This window comes from Lichenostomus cassidix, chromosome 3 (assembly GCF_008360975.1).
Source record: "Lichenostomus cassidix isolate B80296 chromosome 3, HeHo_3.0, whole genome shotgun sequence".
Lineage (NCBI taxonomy): Eukaryota > Metazoa > Chordata > Aves > Passeriformes > Meliphagidae > Lichenostomus > Lichenostomus cassidix.
This window is the reverse complement of record NC_139483.1, coordinates 25,234,601-25,257,737: the sequence shown is the minus strand read 5'-3', so window position 1 is coordinate 25,257,737 and position 23,137 is coordinate 25,234,601. Positions and strand designations below refer to the sequence as shown.

The window sequence follows — 23,137 nt, the reverse complement described above, 5'->3', positions numbered from 1 at the left end:
GGTGAAAATTAGGTAAAGGTAAGTTTTGTGGGTTTAAAGCACGCACTCTAATACTTTAAGAATCCTGAAGCAGAACTGGAAATTGGTAGAAGAACTGTGAGCCTTAAAAGGCCACCTTTGGTTCTCATTGCTACAGAAACAGAGATCTGATCAGTACCACTACAGTGATTTGAATTATGATTTTTTTAAACTCATATATTTACTATACTTCACACATGCAGTTAGGAAGGAAGCACAAGTGCCTCCTCCTGCAAAAAAACCAAAACGAAAACCCAACCACCCTCCCTCATGTTACTGTCTGGTAACTGCTGGGCACCCAAAACACAGCATTTTCTGTGCACACCTGCTGTAGGCACAGAGGAGTTTGTGTGGGGAGGTGAAAGCTCATAAACCATAGTGCTGTGCAAAATATGGAGCATGAGCAGTGCTGCAACACGACTGGCATCTGCATTGTGAGAAGGACTGAGCCAAGGGCCCCACATCCATCCATAAGCCAATTTTTCTCCCTTTTTCTGATCTACTACAAGGGCTGCTTTTGGTCTCTAGCTTCAGTACAGCTGCATTCAAGAAGATACCACAATTATGCAAAGGCCAATGACAAATTTATGAATTTAGAATGAACTTTGCCATAAATTTACTGAAAGTACGGGAAAATCTTTATTCCTGCAGGGAAATCACCATGTTAATTAATATAATTTGAAAAAAAAAAACAAAACAAAACACCATTGGGACTCATCCTGGTCTGACTCAGGATGTATGCACACTGGTGGGAGAGATGGAACTACAAGCTGTCTGCATTTATCCATGCTATCTTTAGCTAAGTGCAAGCGTGACTAGTAAGGGAGGCATCACCAGGGATGTCAAATGCAGTACTGGCTGCAACCTCCCAAACAGTTTCAGTAGCTAACTCAGGGCTGCCCTATCTACACTGCTACCTGCTTCCACAGACTGGCAGGAGCTACCATCGAACATCTGCACCTGTAAAGCAGACACATCCCTACATATCTGGGAATCAGAATCAATTCTGCTCAGAGTCAGCACTATTCCTTCATTAATACTGATGTCAGAATCAGCCTGATCCTGAATCAGCTATTCTGAGTTCTAGTGCTAATGTAAGCAGTGAATCAGACTTAGGACTTATATAAATACCATCAACTAGCCAAAAAAAATTTTGTAATCCAAATGCTATTCCTGACTGTAAAGTACTGAAAAATCCAATGATATTGCGAAACAGGTAATGAAGTGTAGCAAAGTGCATGTATCTGTATGTAATAAGGGGGTGAGGAACAGTAATTTTTTTATGGATTACTGAGGATGTGACTCTCGGACTTAGTGGTCAGACCTGAAAGAAATACTGAAGGCACCATGAAGTAAGGGCTGATTACATTTCCATTTTAAAAAAAATCACTGCTAGGAAATCCAGAAAAGTGGTAGCAGCAGAAACCTGAAAATCTCATTGTTTTATAAAATTTCCTTTTAAAAAGTAGAAATAGGTATAAAAATTCCATGCCACAAAAAGTCTCTTAAATCACCAGTATAATGCTGAGTGTCAACATGAAGGACACACAAGATTTGTTATTATTTTTCTCTTGTTCCTTCCCAGTGATACTAAATTTGTTGACATAAGCCGCATTTTATTCTAAAGTCACTTTTCTTCCAGCAAAGTAAGTTTTGAAGCAACAATATTTTTATGCCTTTCTTTTAAGGCAGGGTGCTACAGTACTAACAACTGAAATTATTTTGTCAGTTTGAGAAATGGGCTTTACTCTGTGTTTCTGTCCAAGCTGCACTGTCAATGCTTTTTTTGCAAAAAAAACCCAAACAAACCAACAAACAGACATGTTTAAGGCTGTGTAAAGCCCATTTGACATTATTTTGTACTGGCTTATTTAACTCATGCAGGTTTAGTTTCTTACAACTGAAAACAGGCAATTGAGTTTCAGCAGAAAAGGGTCTGAGACCTAACGGAAATATAAAACAGTTGGGAGCTTTTTGCAGCCACAAGAAGAACATTAAAAATGAAATAGGATGCACGAGAAAAACACTACTGCACTGTCCAAGTTCTACTTAGGTTAAAGTGATGGTGGCTGAAACTTGGTACCACTAATGGCTGATTTATAGCCTGTATCAAATGAATTTGACCAGTTTTCAGAGGAAAAGTACCCACATCAAAAACCTACTCCTATAATTAGCAATCTTGATGGTAGTCTTAGCAAAAAGGACAAGGACTGAATGAGCTATGGAAAATGAACAACCCTCTCACATGCAGAGGTGGCTTTTCCAGGTCAGGGATAAAGCATACTATCGAAATCATCTGAGAAAAGACGTACCGATGCTTTAGTATCCTATGCTGTCAACCTTCTACCATTCTGAAGAACTCTGAAACAAATTCATTTAAATAAAAACCCAAACAACACACCACACAAGGTTCCTTTTTTCTTTTTTTCCCCTGGTTTTTCTTTTAAATTGACAAGTAAGACAGAAGATGTGATTAGGTGAAAACATAAGAATTTTTACAGCAGAACGCAAAGACCAAGTAAGAGAATACAAGCCTTTTAGTACCAAAATGTACCCCCAAATAGCCCCATGTATTTCAAAGGAAAAAAAATCCAAAATAAAATAGCTATTGTTGCAGGGATAGTTACAGCAGCCAAGGCTTCCCATGTACAGTAATTCTAATTTATGGAGGATAGCCTGACAAATGTCGACACTCTTTTCCTTACACTGGTAAAGTATCTCAGCAATCTACAACAAAAGACATGATTTTACCAGGTTTTATTTCTCATGCAAAATTTTTCATCACTATTATTATTTAACTTCTGTTATTCAGTGTCTGTCTTCCTAGTGTGTCTAGGCAGGTAACTTACATGGGGAAAAAACAGGTTAAGTCTCTGATTGTTAAAACTTGAAACACTTCCAAGACCTTCTGAGATGTTTTGTGATGAATGGCACAGGTTAGAGTAGCTCTCAAATTAGCAGATAAGTCATTGTGCAGATAAAGACAAAAAATCAAAATTTGAAAAAAAGGACAAAAGACACAAAAGCCTTACTTGCTTCAAAATGTATTAGTAATTTTAATAAGGATTAAAAAAATAGTCCCAATTAACAGATTAACAGCTACCAAGAATCCCTATCTGCCCACCTCTTCTTTTCATATTTTAATTTAAGTTTCAATCTTTGAAAAGCATTATCATTGGAAAATACACAGGTTCAGGTAAAAGATTTTGTCTGGGGGCTTATATGACTATTTCTATGACATTAAGCAAGCAAGTTCATTAACACATTAACAAAAGGCATCATCAGGATGCTTCTCTGCTCCTTGATCTTGGTTTGAGATTCCTTAGTTTTGTATGAATATCAAGAAGATGGATTTTAATCTAGTGATAGAGGCGATGTGTACACCTATCATTACAACTCCTCTGATGAGTCTTGCAAATTTGCCTACTATAATTTCCCCATCTTTCTTATTATATTCTCATAAGGCTGCTCTTATTTCTCCTCCTTCTTTCACCTTCTGCCTTTCCTACTTTCACTGCTACACTTTGTTTTGTATTCCTATCCCTTATCTCATTCCCTACAGCGCCTATCTGGTTTGAAGGGACCAAAGTTAAGCTTTCAACCACAGGCACAACCATTTTCCCTTCCCTGTTACATTTCTAAGCATTTCTAATGTGATATCAACAATTGCCAATGGACACATTCTTCTAACAATGTCCTTGCAGGTTTTGGCAACTTCCATGTCACTTACCTGCTCTTGTCAAAGTATACCAATGATTTTTCTAAGCTAGGCTTAATATCTGCACTTTATCCTCAGTCTCATGGACACTTCTTCCCTTTTAAACCCAATAAAATCTTGCTATTTATTGTAACTCTCAATTCCACTGTTTTCTGTTTGGGTTTTTTTAATTGTCTCTTACAATATATAAAATGTGCTCTTTTCAAGATAATCTTCAAACATTTTGCACATTTCTGGTAATTTCACAAGGTTCGGCTTCAACATTTTCTTCCTCCGACTTTTATTTCTGGGCTATCTCATCCATAAAAGCTAAAAACCCACTAATTTCTCTACTTCATACTATGCATACAGACCCTTAATTCAGAATTTTTCAGAGCCGCAGTGAGTGAGAAGCTCATTGCATCTAAAGTACCACATTTTATTGTGGTGCTTGAGGCATTGTAACCACATTTTATGGATCCCTTTGGACATAACCATTAATTCCAGTCTGTAATCTGGATTTATTTTAGGCCTTTCTCTGTATCTGTATAACTTAGTTCTGCTGCTTATTCTCTCAGCATAGTATCTCTAAGAAGTTTCACACCAATCCACTCAACCTCTCAACCATGTCATCATCACTTACATCTAAACATCACAATACTGTTCTCTCTGCTCTTGGAAGATGCAGGCTTGCCATATTAATATTTATTCAGCAGGCTGCTGCAAAGGTTGTTTTGCTTGCCAACAACCCTGATCTTGTCATCTTTCACTGTACTCCTCCAGGTAAGTTGCAAGTTGTCATTTCCAAATGCTTCACAACAGTTCACTTCCCTATTTTTTATCTCTCATTCAATATTGAAAGGACAAGTCCCTTCTTTAATCAGCCCTAATGTCAGTCTGCATCTTCCATTTAACTTTTCAAGCAAGCACCTGTACAATTTTCTTCCGCTACATTATCCACAACATTCACAAACTTACTCCATTATCCTTGAAACTGTCCTTTAAAAATAACACTTACAAAACTGAGAAGAGGCTCTTGTGCCTCCAACTCTGCCTCTCATGCTTACTTACATGCTTACTCTCTCATACTTCAGTTATGCTTGTTACTTCAGTTATCCTTGTTATCCTTCCTCACCTTCTCTCTCTGTGGTCTTAGATCACAGGTTCTCTAAACAAGCTGCCTTTTTGCTTTGTGTTTATACAATATTTGATACAATAATTCATGATTACACATGAACATGGTAATATAGAAGAAGAAAAAAACACCAAAACCAACTATAGGCCTCTTCAAACTTGAGATGTTCTATGATTCTGTGTTCCTACCTAGGTTTTCCTGCCTAAAAGTTCCTTCTAAAAACTGTCATATTACAAAGTTACACACTTGCCTTATTCCTTATTCTAAGAACATATTTTGTCTCTCTAATTTTGTACAACATATTTGCTAAAATTCAGATGGGAACATTACAGCTTTGTCTTCAAAACTAACAGTCCTAACACTTACACATTTGCTGTGTTTCAAAAGCTACTAAATTTTTGGGACATAATTAATGCACTGTATGTAAATACAACTGTTATAGAATATTTTTTTCATTGTGTAGAGACATCACAAGCCAACATTTAGCACAAGTGTGGCTATTCATTAAAAAGAAGTGAGAGTATGCTGTAGGAAAAAGACATTAATAAAAAAATACCAGTGGTGTTTGTGAATTTGCCTTTTCACATCCCTTCTCTACATAAATACATTCTAAATCAGCCTTTATTTGGAAACTGGCTACTGTTTTTAGCAAGGGCCATGTAGTATGTTTGCGAAAAAAAATGATGATTCTCAAATTCTAATTCAGAATGATACAGTATAAAAAAATACACAATTTCAAAGTGCAAGACAGCATAAGCACATGTGACACAACTGTACTGATAGGATCATATTTGTGTAAAAATATGAAGAAAAAGATGAGAGTTTCTTGCTCTATGGAAAATAGTCCATCTATGGGGAGGATAAACAAGGGAACCAGAAGGAAAAACCCAAGAATGTGAAGTGAACAAGACAGGTCCAGAAGGACTGAATGGAGGAGAAACTAAAAACAGCAGAGAAGATGTAGTCCAGAGGTGTTCAAATTTGCAGGGCAGAAGGGACCACAATAAACATCCAAGATTTCAAATTTCTGTTACCAAGTCCATATATCTCAGGAGATTAATACATGTGTTTCAGAAAGATTCAAACACACTCACTGCTTAAGAAACTATCACTTCCCATGGAAAGATGTTCTAATGTATTATCATTCTGTCAAATCTCTTTTTTTTTCTAGACTGAATTTGCCTAGCTTCAATTTCTCTATCTGATTAGATACATGTAAACTAGATTGAAGACTGATCCTCCATTAAAGATTTTTTTTTTCCTTCACATGAAACTTTCAGATCAAAATCAATTCATTTCTTAACAATCATTTCTTTGACAAGTTAAGTAAATAGAGCTCTTTAACTCTCTCATTTCCAAACCCTGATTCACTCTTCTGCCCCCATCCTGAACCTCGTCCATTTTCAGTATTATTGGTTAACACTTGAATAACTATTAATTGAATAATAATGAAATAAACAAAGACAACGCCGTAAACCTCATTTTGTCAAAATTTCAAGTTTGTCATGGCAAAGATTAGCTGAGAGTGCCTGTGAAGGAGAGAACCTACTGAAAATATGTAAGATGTACTTGATGACTGCCCACTAATGTAGACCCAAGGAAGGGTAGTCAAAGGTACAATGGTAATAACACAAACCAGGAATGTAGAAGTTGACTAAAATGATGGATACAAAAAAGGAATCAAATAAATAATCTTTGACTCTACCATCCCCAGGACCTTTTCCTTTGAAGCCCTGGGAAGAAAGATCTAAGTCTTCTCATACCAGTGGTCTCCCCCTAATCCTTTTGTGCAGCCCAAGAGCGTACAAGAGGAATAGTTTTACCAAGAGCGTGTTTTATAAGTTAAGAGGAGACCATCATGACATAGTCAAAGATTTGAGGAAGAATTATTTAAAACAATGCAATGTGATACTTTTAGCCAACACATTACTTTTCTCTCCCTGTTCTCTCCCTGTTTCCAAACACAGAAATTTCTCCAGAAAGCTTGCAACTTTTAATTTTTTTCTCTTTATGTATTCTTAATTGGCCGCATAAAGAAGACAGACAAAGCCACAATGCAATTTAAAATACACTTTATTAAGTCAACACAACTTGGTGAAATACACAAATAGAAGAAGCTTGGAAATTTGTGAAAGTCAGACCGTCTGACTTTCACAAATTTCCAAGCCTCTTCTATTTGTGTTAAATGGTTAAATGGTATCAAAGATTATTAGATTATCCCTCCGAAAGCTGAAGTTGTACCCAACTGAAGAGAGAATCACAAACTTGCAAAATTAAATACAGTAATAAAATCAGGCAGATCAAAAATAAGTGAACACTTCCTTTTGGGCTAAATCTTCCTGCCAGCTGATAACTGGGATACAGAATGGGCAGTCACAGAGGATGAGAACATTTCAGAGAGGTGAAATTAATTCTTTGCATCAGTGCAAAATATTTACTTTGCTGTAGAAGAAACTGAAGACATTTCACCCCAGAAGCCTTTTTTGATGTGTCTTGCATAAAAGAAAGCCCTGTTTTATAAACCATGAGCCCCTCGAAGGCATTAACAAGTATTCAGGTAAGGGTAACACTTCTAATATCAAAAAGCTATTGGCAAGGAGCCTCACTAACATTGTTTTAGGAAAATAGACTGTCACTGGAGAAGAGTGGTGACATGGCTAAATAATAGAACAAAAGACAGGGAACAGGGTAGTAGCAAATGGTCAGTTCTCATAGTGGAGAGAGATAATCAGCAGAGTTCCCCTGGGATGTTCTATTCAACGTGTTTACAAGAGATGAGCACCGAGGTGGCAAAGTTTGCCAATGTTAAGAAGTCACTCAAGATAGTAAGGAAAAGAGCAGACTGTGAAGGATTGCAGAAGGATGAAACTGAGTAACTGGACAATAAAATGACAGATGAAATTCAGTGTGGATAAATGCAAAGTTCACAATGGAAAAAATAATTCTCACTTGATATAGAAACTTAAGGTCTCCAAACGGACCATCACTGGAAATCTCCTGAGGTTGTGACAGACAGTGTCATGAAACTATTAGCTCTGTGCTCAACTGCAGTGAAAAAAGCAAATCCCTGTTAGGCATTTTTAGAAGGGGAACAAAGAGCCTAATTATTCCACGACATATACCTATTTATGCACTATTTATACCTATTGAATGCAATACTGATCACAGTCATCTGAAAATAAGTAGATTGAAAGTGAAAAAGATACAGAGCAGAGCAGGTATGATCAGAAGTGTGGAATGCTTTCACCTAAGTTGGCTTTTCTGTGATAAAGAGCTACAATTTCAGAATGGACATGAGCACACAAACTGTTCTTCCCACTCATAAATGAAGTGATCAAATTAAGTGGGCAGGCACCAGCAGCCTTTTCTTCCTAACCTAAGAGCAGGAAACATTCCTTTTTGCAGCTTCCTCCTTACCAACAGACACTGTCATGCAAGAGTGTTACTTGAGAATGGAAAACTAGTTGGGAGAAAGGGATTCCTTTAGGGTTGCTAAGGTGACAAACACAACAAATTCAATAAAATGTTTTCCAAAAGTTTGAATTTAGCAACACTCAGGTCATTTTGATGAATGAAAACAGAGGGAGAGAGAGAAAATGTTGATGGAACCTGTTACATGACCAGGTGAAATCAGGAAGGTTATAAAGTTGACATATTTGACATTGCAGTAAGGTAAAATATTCACATTTGCAATTATAGAGAAAGAGGCAATTAATATAGGAACAAAATCAGGACGATATAGTTCAATGCCCTGTTATTGAGACCTCATCCACTGTTGTGAGGGATGCCATTTAGTATTTCTGAAGACTTTCTTTCATTATAGATTTAGTTTTGGCAGCTTGTAATTGCATTAGACTGGTAAGGAACACTAAAATCCCAGATAAAATTGTAACCTATCTCTTATTCTTTAAGCAGAAAGAATTGTCCCCTTTGGTTACATGGTAATTCATTCTTGATGTGGGTTCTAAAGGTGACTATAGAAGGAATAAAGAGTATATGATACACCGTTACTCATCAAACCAAACGGTGCACTGCCACAAGCATTTCTCTTACTGACTTGATGTTACATGTCCTTATTTACATTCCCATCTGGAATGTAATCCCTCTGAGGCAACTCTTAGCAAAACAATAGATTTGTCCACAGCTAAAACTCCACAGGTCCCATATCAGCAATTAGAACACAACTCTTGCTCTTAACAGAGTCCATATTCTCAAAGGAATCTGAAGGAAGAACAAATTTCCTAGTTGGTAGGACAGCCTGTCTGTTAACCTGCAGCCTCCCTCCTTGATGAAGCTTTTCCATCATGGTATTTGTAATAATGACAATTTTTCAAAATTATACTACCCAAGCAGATGTTTCAGGAAGATTTCCCCATTAAAACAAAGAGAAGATGAAGAGCAGGGATTCCTTGACTTTGTTATTGCTAATTTAATGACTGGTGGACATGTTAAATCAATGATATAATGTATGTCAAACCAGTAACAGCTGATGGTACAGAAAATGCTATCAGGACAGATCGCATGCTAACTTATAGCGTAAACAATGTGATAATGGATAATTTTTGAACTGTGAAAAAAATAAAGATGTCAAACCCGTACATAGTATTAATACCCTTTACTATGGCAAGACATTACTAGTAACTTGGTGGCATTATTGTACCTATTTCTAGTAAACATAAGCAAGAAATCCTGAGAATATTCATGAAAAATAAAATAGAATTGTATATCCTCTGCAAAGTAAACTGTTTACTAAATATCTATTATTACATTATAACACATAATATGACAAACTGCCAGTTTGGCTTACATTACATTATTTTTCAACAATAATCAAGAGTTGGCAGAGAGCTAGATAAGTGCTCATTTACTGCATTTTGTACAAATCTAAATAAATAAATCTATGGCAGGTTGTCTTAATCAAACGTCTCTTGGCTGATACAAGATTGTTCCTTTTTGCTCCATGCATGTTTTGGCATATTTTCCAAGCATGGACTTAAATGTCCAGAACAGTCACAGACTCTCATAATTTCTACTCCTGTGCAAGAAAAAGAGTACAAGATCCTGACATAAGACAAAGGTGCTGTGAGAAGGGTCTATTCTGAATTACCTTTGATATGGAAAGAATCTTTTAACTTTGCACTGGCCACTGTGAAGCTGCAAGAGTAGACACTGTTTAAATGACACATTATAGCAAAGAACACACCTTCTCCAGGTTAAACTGGGGCTCAGTAAGTTACTTACATACACCACTATATTCATTGGCCTGCAAGACCTGCTCAATGTAAGAGAAGTCACAGAATGTCACTTTGCACACCAGTGTTGCATTCTTCCCTCCAAAACACTACAGTTTCTGCATTTTCTTGTGGGTTTTTTCCTCCTTTTTTCCTCCCCATAACCATTATGTAACTAAGGCTTTCATCTGTAGGAAAAGTGAATCAAGGTTAAAGTAATATTTCAAACTTTACATCAGCCTTTTAGTTCCCTCAAGGCATTAAGAAGGGATCATACAACTTTGTTCCTGCATCACATGTTATTACTGAATCTGAAGAACTGATCAATCCATTAGAGAGTCATTTGAATACTCATTTTATAAAACTTTATACTGTTTAAACAGATCTGCAAAAGCCTTAAGCATGTAGAATTAAAAATCAAATCAAGTGTTTATTATAATGAGTCTCATGTTTTTATATAGTACGTCACATTATTTTGTAATTTAATTATTTTATTTGTGCAAATAAGGCTTCAAATGCTATTGCAGTCAAGAAGTTAAACACTTGACATTTTTACTCTTTAAAATGCAACATTTTATGACGTCTAGATATGTTTATTAATTAGTGATTATTAACACCCAGTAAACAACATCATGTCTTGTAAAAACACAATCTTTCTTCACAGCGTGAGGCTGAAATCTATTATTCACTGATTCCATATGCTGAAATACACTCAAATGATCACAAATGACCTTAAGCATTAGATAAATGTAAATGAGGACAGGGTAGAAAATGTGCTTTTGATTGATATCTAAAAGACCAGGTTTGAAGTCTTGACAAGGGATGAAATCTGAAATCTCCCACATATTATAGAGCAACTGGAAATCGAAAAAAATCTAAGCTTCTGGATGGACTCAGCAGAGTGTCTGAGGCTGCTTACAAGAGGTGTTTAGCACATGGAACCTCAAAGAACATTCCTGGGATCCACATGGCCTTTGTCTACTTGGCAGGCTCTTAGTAGCATGCAGAGATGTATCTCTAAGTTATATGCACATACACCCTAATGAAGGCAGAATTTTGCTAGCCCTAACTGCTCACTTAAACGAACTTTTCCACATAGAATGGCTTCATAAGCATAGGGTTAAATGACATGAATGATAGCCATTAAAACTATGGGTGATAGCCATTAACATATGGGTTTAACCCAGTATGGGAGTACATTTATTCTGCATTAACAGTTTGCCTTTTTGAGTTTTACTTTTCTTAGTTTTAGAAGGACTGGGTGCCCCTCTGCAATGTGAGTCATCAAAAAAAATTTACACACACAAATAAGTGTACCATTTGCTCTTGAGTAACCATTTTCCAATTCTTAACCTTATACCACAAACATGAAGTGCTTTATAATTTACTTTTAAAGTACTGCAAAAGACGAATACACTGTGCTTGGTTCCCATGCTCCCCATTTGTCCTCGCAGTGACAACACGATAATGCTCACACAGGCAGGATGACCAAAAATCCTCCCATGGACGCTCCAACAATATCTACATCAGGGGCAAATGGGATTTGTTGCCACCCTGAATACTCAGAGCTATTTAAAATGAAACCTGACAGTGATTTAGATCCATTAACTCCAAACCACATTTTCAGTACAATGGGTAGTGTTGACTCAGAAGCAGTCAAATTTCAACCATGCACTAAATCATAGGTTGAAAAGACATAGATAATATTAAAAAAAGATAAAAAGGAAAGAGAGGTTGTGTCACCAAGGTTAATCATAATGTATTTGCTGAATTTTTTTAATGCTTCTAAATTTCTGTCCTGCATCACTTGCCTGCTTATATTACATATACACCTGTGTCAGCATCAGTAACACAGGTCACACTTTCACACTTTTCACATCTACATTAATACAGATCTACATGCAAGAATCAGTAAAAAAGTTTAGTAGAATCTTACCGGCTTGACACTTTCTGAGCCTTAAATACTCCAGCATTTTGGTTTCTTGTGATGATCTCATTTACATCTGTAGTAAAATTGTTAAGAAAAAAACCCCAAAAACTAGAGCAATAATAAAAATAACAAACCAAACACTTTTCCATTTCTAATACCTTCATAATGTCTCTTATCTGTTTGTTCTTTTTTAATCGGTGCTAAGAGTCAGTGTTTTTTCAGAAGCACACATTTTATATTACTACTCCAGCACATCAGCCATATATATCTATGCAGCAATTTGCTCTAGTTGCTTACCTCTATTTACTCATTCATTTAAGGAATTTCTAGCCCTGTAGCTATAGAGAGAAGTGAAAAACACTGTCCCATACCTTAGATATATTTAAAGGCAATTATTTACAAATACAAGAATCATAACCAAGGAGAACTGAACTTTTTTTGCACAATCAATTACTGTCCAGTTTAGTTTGTGCTGTTTCTCACTGCATCACTATACCCAGTGTTGAGATTTTGGAGCCTTACATATTTTGAGAATCTGCCCACAAGACACACAGCTTTATTCCTGGCTCTGTCTAGGTGAATCCAACACACAGCAGGAGCCCCTTTACCTATAGGCAAAAGAGTTTCTAGTCCACTTCCTTTCTTGAGAATGGTTTGGAACCACCTTAAAAGCAATAAATGCCTTTTCTTCCCCTTAGATATCACAGCAGTACCTCAGCCTTGTGTCTCAGTTTAGAAGATCAGGTCAAAAATTTGGGTAGCCATTCAGGCAGGTTAAAGCAAGGGCTATCAAGGAAACGTTTCAGGGGGACCTGAGCCCAGTCATCTATGGCTAGAAACATAACTTTCATAATCAATCATTTGTAGTTAGTGAGAAGCCACTGGAAGGAAAAGGTGCAGCAAGCAAAAACTATTTGTTACTCTTTGTGAATCCATACATATTTGAATGGCTCACTTTAAAATGTAAATAATTATATTAAATGGACCTTTTTGGTAAAGATGCAAATGATCCCTCTTTTTTATTTAAAATATAAGAAAGCCAATGCTAATTAGTAGGATGTTTCTAGGTCCACAAAATATGTCAGCTCTTTCAAAAGTGCTCTTATAAGAAAATTGAATATGAGAGTCAGGCTAATTTGAAATATCACTGATGTATCTTTTATTTGCTTTGATATATCTTTTTCTTTGCTTTGCTGAAATCCCATAATTGGCCTTCCTAACAGAGTTGGTAATTTAAGAGAAGTTATTTCAGGAAAGCCTCTATCCAAACACTGGAAAAGACAACTGGTATTTTGTGAAGTCAAAAACTAGAAATGGAATGACAGAAACCTGGTTTAAATAAATCTCTGTAGTTTTGATATGCCTTCTAAATCTTTTTTACAATATGAGGAGTAGTAAATGAACAGTCTACACCTGTGCAGCAAAAGGAAGGCATCAATAACTCCATAAGCAAAGCATGCTACTTTTAAATAGGGGCAGATACAATATTGCTGATAAATTTGCCACACTGCACTTAAATTAGATAACTGAGCAAAACTACTAATAATGGTTCTAAACATGTTAACACTAGCTTTTTAAAATAATTTATGAGGCCATATCTTCGGGCATTCAGGCTAAACATGACCCTTCTAACCTAAATTTCCCAGGACTGTTGAAAGATCCATACACTGTATTTTAATGGCCATTATAGTGCACTGTAACAATGTTTTGTATTATTGATGCTTTCAGACAGTAGTTCAAGTCACCAGTGCATGGTATGAAACAGAGCTAAGGCAGAAAGTCCACAGCCTCTCTGAAACAGAAGACAATTTTTACTAAAATGAACCTCATACTCGGATTTGGGCATGCCAAAGTGAGTAAAGATGCTTCCAGAGTTTTGAGGAAATAAAATTTGATGTCCATGACTGACACATCACAGATACTATCTAAGCTGGAAAATTTGTATCTGAATGGATATAACCCAAAATTACAATGGGGGATGAATCTGGTAACTTTGCCCATGTATAATTTTATTATTCACTTGAAATGTCTATATTTTTAATCCTAATACTTTCCTTATTTAAATGATACTGAAAGAACTTAGAACACACTAAATTAACAGTAAAGTTCTGAACAAGGTGGCAAAAGGAGTAAATTCTGTCTTTATTTTATTGATTTTGCAATAGAAATGACCTATTTAATCAATTAAAACCTGCTCATGATAAGTAAAAGTAGTTAGAGTGAAGTCTTTTAAATGGTCTAGCAACTCAAATCATAATATCCTTTTAAAATTCTCCATAAACATCATACATAAGATCACTGATTAATATGAAATATAGCAATATATTTCACAGTGAGAAGGTTAGAATGAAAACAATTATTTGAAATTGACTTATAATTGACAATAATTTGTAAATTTTTTTTAACTTCTAACATTTCCATAATGCATCCTCATATAGATATTGAAAACATACATAGTGAACACTTCACGTGGCAGTATGAAATGGAGACTAATAAGAAGCATGTTGAAAATTAAAAGGAAAAATCAAATCCTCAAAAGCTTGAGATTTCACAAAGCAAAGCTGTTAGTTATGCTCACTGAATAGTGATAGCAACAACAAAAACAACAATAATTATGATGATGTTGATAATACAAAGCCAGATTCTCAGATGCTATGCACTATTGCCAGGTCGATTTTCAATTACATTTCACTGATGTATTCATTTGTTTCTTAATGTGCTCATCTTGCCCATTAAGAATAATTAGCAGGCTTGCTTGGTGATTTCCTGGCTTCTGACAGGGATTTTTTTCTTTTTTGTTGACAACCACTTTTACTTTTTGGAAAGTAATTTTTGGATATTATAGTATGACTGGCATGTAATTTAAGCTTCCTAAGAAATTTAAAGGAAAGAGGTAAACAGTAATTTAAAAACAAGATTATTTTAATCTAAAATACCTACGTAAAAAGCATAATACTAGGCATTAACTATTCCTGAAGAGCAGAATCTAGAAAAGAAAACAGTATTTTATCCCATATTACCTTAATCTGGTATGCTAAACAATTAAAAAATACCATCAGCAAAAATAGGAACTAGCAAAAATACATTTGTAGCCAGTGGCACTTGGGGCAAATGCTATTTCCAATTACACCTAAAATTCTATACTGATTTCAGTGAGTCTAGTGTGGCTGAAACAGACCTAAATTTAGCCTAAACTTCTATTATAACCAGTCACTATAGAAAAGAGTGCAAAAGAAAATTACCATAACACAGATCATAAAATTACTACTGAAGTCCATAACATATAAAATGCAACATAAATTTTATTATGTGCACTTTTAAGAATACATTTCACCTACATGGTAAAGTTCTTAGCCTGCTGCACTTTGGCACCCTGCTAATATTAAGCCCATTGTAAAATCCAACACAATAAAAGCACTTTGAATGCTGAGCCTTCTGAGCACCAAATGTTAAAAAAGAAAAATAAATTCCTGTTAGAGCCGTCCACCAATCGCTTCCCTGAAAGGGATTCACTGAGTGAATACAGATGAAGACCTCTTGTAAGACTTTTGGAAACAGAAGACGTTTCTAAAACATATTGTGAAAAACTAAGGTGTGATAATTAGATAACATTAGCAGTATCCTTTTCAGGAATAAAAGCACTTTTATTTGTTTAATTCCAAAGACTGAGTGAATATTTTAGCACTCACCAATTTTCCTTGTTATATAAGGCTTCTACATTTCAAAAAAGTTCAGGTATGTTTATGGAATCTGCTATGCAAGACATTTGCTGACTTGATGATTACTGAGCCCACCTGAAGATTTTTGGGGGTAAAATGACCTTTTGTTAAATACCTATATTTCTATACAACATGAGTTTGTTTTGTTAGGCTAGTTTTGAAACACTTATCCCACATTTTTTATCTTCATAATGACATGGAAGAAAGATTGGAAGGGGTGGCGCTGATTAAAATACACAGAATAATGAATACTTCCTCCTCAAGATACAAGTCTAACACACCAGAGTTCAACAAAATAAGAATCCCTGGAACACAGGTGACAACTTGCCTTTTCAAGAAAAAAGAGACTTTTAGCAGGCTTACTTCAAGTTTTAACAGATATGATCTAGGATTGACTGTTTTTAACATGAAATTGTTCCAATGCTGTCAGCAGTTATAGTTACCTCAGTTACCTCTGAGAAGTCTCTTTTAAAGGTAGTAGCTAATATCATTGCACTGAAATGTCTCCTGTTTTAACAGGCATCAGCAGCTGCAATTTATTTAAGCCACAGATTAGTTTAACTTATTTTTTTTACTAAGTACTCACTATGTTAGCTCTCAAACACATACAAAACTCAAATAGAAATAATTCTGATGCTGCAGCAGCCAAAACCTGAAAAATTAGCCTGCCTTAAAATGTAAATGGAAAGATTATCAAGGAACAAAAGCAAATAGATATCTTCCTTTTTTTCCTCTCAATTTCTAAGGGCTATTAGTATTCACTGTATATATCTGTTCTCTTCCTGTGCTGATATTTAATGTGGCCACAAATTATGCTCACTCATTCTCTCGCTTAGCCCAAGTCCAGTTCAATTTTCTGAACTATATATTCATATTAGAAGGGCATAATAGCAATTTATTCTAATATAAGAATTACAATAAAATACTTTCTACAAGGGACAGAGGAGTTTTGCAATCTCACATCAAGAGAGATAATGATAAATTGATAATTGATTAAGCAGACTAAATGGGTAATTTGCAGTTATAACTTAGCACCAACAATGAAACATTTCAACATACACTGGAAAAGCTCTGACAATATACAAATGCTGGGTATGTTTTAAGAGGCTAGTATCTGAAAGTAGGAAAAAAATCCAGCTCTTGTGCAAAACAGATACATGAAGGGAAGCTAATGATTTGATTTCCTACTACACCTCCTGTAACGTGCAGCATACACACACAAGTCTCCCAGCACTCAACCACAACACAAATATTTACTACTGTACATGCTCTATACCAACACCAGCATTTTTAATTCACGGAGAAAATGTGGCATTTATTATGGGGGAAGCTGCTGCTCTGTTCAAGATATTCCACATCTGTTTTTTAATTACTTATGTGGGGACTTTTCCTTAATATGCCCCATGCTGTCTGTCTTTATACCGATTGTTACTCAGCCAGTAAAAAGGAACGAACACAACAAACCAGTTTTCTATCTGAATAAGGATACTTTTGATGGCCTTTTCATTTCCATCAGTTAACAGAACTTCTTTGACATCTGCAGAAATAGCAACCTGAAAAAAAAGAGCACAGCAAACAATGAGCAAATATGCTTGTCTGTGTGGAAGTGAAGACAGGAGTGACAAGCCTTCAGTATCATGCTTCCTCACCTATTTCTCTGTAACAATCTTCAATCTTTTTTCATTTTATGTCTGCATTATTTTAATCATTCAATCAAATCAGTCAATACTTTTATCATTCCATTTGCGGGAGCCTCTATCTTGCTATCATTCTGTTCCGTAATTGCATTGTGACAGCCGATGATGGTATTCTGAGAGGCTTTCATTTGCGGGCTTCTGTTTATCTAGTAGAGCCATCATACAAGGCTGTCACTCTGCCTTTCAGCTTGCTTCTGTCTGACTGCCTGATGCCCTTCATATAACTTTGCATTGCAGGCAGATGGCTTTGTAAGGGTAATTTTTTTGTGAGCTTTGACATGCTCGCACATTGGGCTGTAACCTCGACACATTGTATAAGAGCGACAGGTTTGTCAAATGCCAATCAGTGTAACAATATGCTTTTATTTGTAGAGACATAAAAACTTGTCTAATGCACTGCACTGCTACATAATATCTCCTGAATACATGACTCAGAACCCAGAGAATGGTGAACGACTCTCCTGAATGGCCAATCTAATTCAAAAGAATCTAATTACCGAGAGCTCTGGATCATGTTTGTTGGTGTAATAATGCAGGCAAAACATTAGCAGCTATATCATGGTGCTCCAACTGTGATTCGCCAGGCTATTCCTGTATCTTAGCAAATGGGACTATAATCTGAAAAAAAAAAAAAGCTTCGGCTATGGCAATGAAAGACAGACCGTACGTGGCCTGGAATGTCACAACAAAAGATATTGACTACACCGGGGTAAAATGTTTCTGCTCATCGAGGCAACCATAAAATCAATATGATACGAAAGCAAGTCAATCTAGAAGGTCTCTCAAGACTCTGCAGCTTGACCGCAGCTGAGGCTGTTGACAGTTCTCTGACCCAGCAGTTGGAGGCACTGGAACATTTTTCCTTTTGTTTCTTCCTCTGAATGGGATTGGAATTGAGAAAAGACCTACCATGAGCCCAGCCAAGCATGTCATGCCACCCCCTAGCTCACACACAGCAAGATCCCTGAAAGAGAGAAAGGAAATGGTAGAACCCATACAAATTAGATGAAAATGGTCAGAGAGACATATATGTTACAAGAACAAATTGCCATCTGCAGTAAGAACTGAGCTACCAGGAAGTTGTAGAGACATGACTAGGCTACCTCATGTCGTTTTGCGTTTTAAAAATAATTATGAAATAGAAAAGTCACAAAGCAGGCAAATCAGTGGGGGTTCCCTCATTAGTGTTCAGTGCAACATTACCACCGCTGAGCTGAAAAATCTGAGAAGGTTCCCTTTTTTCCCTTGTCAATGGCTCTGTCTTTTAGAACTAAACTAGCTAGAGTAGCGAAAGATAATTGTTAGGAAAGGATAACAATGTTAATCCACATTCATTCTTTCAAAAACAGCTAGAGAAGTAAATGGAGAAATTAATATTATTTATATATCTCTCCATATAGTTATGCCTAAAAGCCTTTTTATGTTAAAAAGAGAGAAGTTTTAAAGCAAGCCGTATACCACAAAATAATTACACACGAAGAAATCCGATCCTTCAATTAGCACTTAAAACTGCAAGTGACCTACAAACAATGCTGTTATGAACAGCGATGGGAACAGCAAACGGTTAAGCCTCAGAAAACGAAACGAAGTTAGTGTCAAGAGCCTAAACTGAGCCCGATCAAAGGGCTGAATGCATGGTCTAAAAGGCTGCTTTTAACTTAGACCATACTGTGCTGTTATTAAGACGTGCATGTGAAATATAATTTGGCGCAGAGAGTGTGCCGGATGGGAGCTTGCAGGGGGAGCCATAAAGAATGTCCTCCAGAGCCATGGCCTGCCCCAGGAGGGGAGGAGGGAGGGATGCTGACCCTGCACCGAAACTGTGTGAAGCAGCGTCTGGGGCAAGGCAGAGCCTCAGTTTAGGAACATGCTGCTTTATAGCAAAATCTGCGGCAACTGTTACAGCTGGCAGGAGCATTCCCATTGAGACACTTCTGACAGGCACAAAATGGAATTTCAGCTAAACAGTTTAGTCTGGGGGGGTGTTTTTTGGTTGCTTTTTCTTTGGTGCACCTTTTCTTCTCCCCAGAAACATCAACATCTGAAAGTCTATTTTTGTCTGAAAGAGTCACCTCCTTACTCACTCGACAGTGATATTTAGGAAGAGCATCTAGGATGCCATATCAGTATCAGTATACAGATGCTGGTATTTTGTTCACTGAGGCGAGCAGACTAGGCTGTATGACTGTATAACAATGCTCACTGTCTGGACGGGTTAGATTTATTTTTCTTAGACACCATAAATTTTATTTGAAAAAAGTCTAGTTGTCCTATTTAATCAAAATGAGACAAAAGACAGACATAGTTTGGAGGAACAAGCTGCACATAAACCCAGTAAGAACAGAAAACAAATATGGGAAATCTGCAATTTGGGTTTTAAACAGAATTATTATAGGCTTTTTCTCAAATAAGTTTTAGTTGTTCTAAACCAAGTGTATTATATATTGAACGTACATACTTATGGATATATGCAAGACTTACAAGGCACTTAATCCTTTATAAGAATTATACTTACTGAAATAAACACAGAAAGTATCCAGGGTGAGGTTTCAACTGCATTTTGAACAAAATTTCTATGTTTATAATATATGAGCATACATATACACTTAAATATTTCTGCATACAAAATTTATTTCAGTGCGAAGTTCCCCTATTAGCAAATTTTAAAAGTTGTATCTGTCTCTCAGGCATTATTTAGCACATTTATTAAAGAGAATTAAAATAAGAAACTCTACGCTGAGAGTACTGTCAGTAGGGCATAATCCTAAGAAATCAGGATGTGAAACTGCCCGTTTAATCCATGGAAGTTTGACTGATTGTTGTCTCCAAGTATCAGGGCTTGCATAGCCAAACCAGAAAAATACCCTCTGAGTGAGCAGCACAGGGAGGCTTGCTGTGAGGGCCTTTGGAGAACAAGCAGAGCATTTGAGCATGGGGATGGACAGCAAAGTGCTACAGGGACATCACGGCGGCAGCAGAAGTCACACAACTCACCTGGGAGCAGTGCCCAGCTCAGCTGGGAGGAAGGAGCAGCAGCTCCCAGATAGGTGTATGAGCCACCTCTTCTAATGGCCAGGCACTGTTCAGGTGGGGGATGGAGGAGAAATGAGGCTCTACAAGCCAGGGCTCACTTTGGTGCCAGGTCTTGGATTTCAGATAGGAGTCTAAGCAAGTTGCTCATTTGGTATGAGGGGCAGGGACTTACTGTATGGTCTTCCTTATTTTACCAACACCATCTTTACACAAACTGGGATTTCATGTACTCCAAGCTGGTTTACTTGGTATTAACCTTACCCACTCACTCTGAATACAATTTATACCTCCAAATGCATTGTTACAATGGCTTTTTTTGCACCCTATTCATCCTCCAGACAATGAAACTTCAAGGATTTCCAAGTGCAAATCTCAGTATACTCAAGGGGAAAGAAAGTGGATGCAGGATGGATTTTATTTTTAGATGTTCCTATTGGAGCCTTGATAACTGTCTTCTACAAGTTTAGAAAATGGGAAAAAACCCAAAACTAAATAAAAGTGAAGGATGTTTCAAAACTGTTTCACAACACTTAAATACAGGTGCAAATTCCTCTTACTATATGCCGTGATTATTATGTATTTTATCAGATAATATTTTGCTTGCTTTTGCAACAGATGTCAGTTTAAAGAATATCTTATTTTTCCTGACCTTCACAATCAGCACTGATCGATTGGAGCTTCACTTTTGTTTCCCAAAAATCAAAGTGAAATAAAACGCCTTGAGTGGAAATCAAAAGTCTTTGACATATAGCAGAAAGCTTGCTGTGCAATATTAGTACCCAAAGGCAGCTCAGAATTCTTTGTTAAGAGCAACATGCTTTCACCTTGAACATTTTGAATTTAATCTGAAGACTTAAATCATAGCAATCTTTACCATGCAGATACAATAAAACTGAGAGATTGGAAAATATCTTTTTATGTTTAACTCTGTACCTGAATATTTCATTATGCTTCAGGCAGTAGTACGCCAGCACTTCTTCAGATGGCCAGAGACCTATAAAACAAAGATAGTCGCTTTCTCAGAACAGATTTTTTGGGTCTAAAATAATATTTGAATGTGTACTACCATTTGCAGACTTTTACCCACTGTTTCATTTTCTAAATTTGTCAGAATGCCATGGAATAAATGAAAAAAATAATAATATCTATGATTTAAGCATTAGAATTGAATATATCATAGATTTCACCACAATGATCAGAATTTCATAGATACATGCACACGCGCATAAACACACACATATATCTATACACATACATGCATAAACACACACATATATCTATACACATACATGCAACAATCTTTTATATGACTTGAAAAGTCATATAAAATTTAATTCACTTGGGCATTCACATGAACATCAACCTGTTTGTACCAGGCCAGATGCAAGGCCAACCTTGTCTTGTAGCCTGTTGCCAACAGGGGACAGAAGCCCTCTCGATTTGCATTTACCTACATTATCATCATGCTACAGTCACTCAATTTCTGTCCAGTTTCTTTTTATTTAGCTCCTTTTGCCTTAGTTTTTGTTAGGTCAGGCATCAGTCTGACTGTAAGGGAGACTGACCAGCAGCACATGCTAAGGACAGATCCAGGACTAGGGCAATAAAACCGTGTGATTTCCAACTGCGGCTCAAGAAGTTCAGAAGAAGGAGAAGAAATACAAGAAGTTCTCCTTAACAGGCACAGAAGCATTTTTCTAGTTGTTCTGCTGGTAACAGTCCTGTGGTAAACTTTCCAGAGCTGCACCAGGAAGTGCCACAGTTTTGCCATGCTGCATAAAGAAACCCCTCCTCTCTCATTTTATACTTGCCTCCCTGCCATTTTCATTTGAATTCCCCTAGTTCTCCTGTGGAAATAGCCAGGAGCAATCACACTTTCTTCACCTACCCCTGTATTATTAATGAATTTATTAGCTTCCATCATTAAACTTACATGCGTCATCACCAACATTGATAATTACTTGGAGGCTTCCATGTCAATTTATTCCTTCAAAATCAAGGAAGGAATAAATTTATAATAGTTCTCTCATAACCTGGCTGTTTTGCCACACCAATCTCCCACCTGACTGGAACATCCAGCTGAAGTGCCATGGCCCACGGAGAGGGCAGCACAGAGCCTGTGAGCCTTGCACACTCTCCTGCAGGCACCAGGCTCCACGGCTGGAGGGAGCCTGGGGAAAACAAACTCATACTCAGGCACTTGAGTTATGCCTGCAAAGGCTCCCAAAGTTACAGGAGGATGAATCAAAGGCATTTGCAGCCAAATTATGATTGTATGTGTTTTTCATCTGTGGTTGCTTAGCAATGAAAAACCATGTTTACACATCTGTCCACAGGTCAGATCCAGACTTAGCTTTCCCCTTCCACCAACACGTGGCATTAGGAATTAATGAGACACAAACTTCATACTATGAACTAAAGACATTTCAACAGTTCTGGTAAACTTGACACAGAGAGCATCCTTTAGATATTTCTAGACAAGTTGAATGCCATGCAGATTATTATGTATCCATTAGATCATTTTAACCATCTTTTGTTCTCAAAACTAAAAACATCACAACAATTTTAACAGAAGCAGAAGTTTGGGAGAAAAACTGTCATCCTCTAAATCACTTAGAGCCTGATTGAAACCATTATCTATATAATTCTTCCTTTAAATCCAGTAAGTATTCTGAAC

At 36.6% G+C, this 23,137-nt stretch overlaps 1 protein-coding gene across 1 annotated transcript in view; it reads right to left on the bottom strand.

Moving 5' to 3' along the window:
* Positions 1 to 23,137, bottom strand: part of CAMKMT (calmodulin-lysine N-methyltransferase) — a 211,975-nt gene that overhangs the window by 22,856 nt on the left and 165,982 nt on the right. Inside the window, exons 4-7 of the mRNA XM_085054995.1 lie at positions 21,394 to 21,454; positions 18,337 to 18,391; positions 17,220 to 17,283; positions 12,018 to 12,084 (exon numbers count right to left, since the gene is read on the bottom strand). Of these exons, the coding sequence (XP_084911121.1) occupies positions 12,018 to 12,084; positions 17,220 to 17,283; positions 18,337 to 18,391; positions 21,394 to 21,454 (247 nt within the window). The remainder of the gene's footprint in view (positions 1 to 12,017; positions 12,085 to 17,219; positions 17,284 to 18,336; positions 18,392 to 21,393; positions 21,455 to 23,137) is intronic.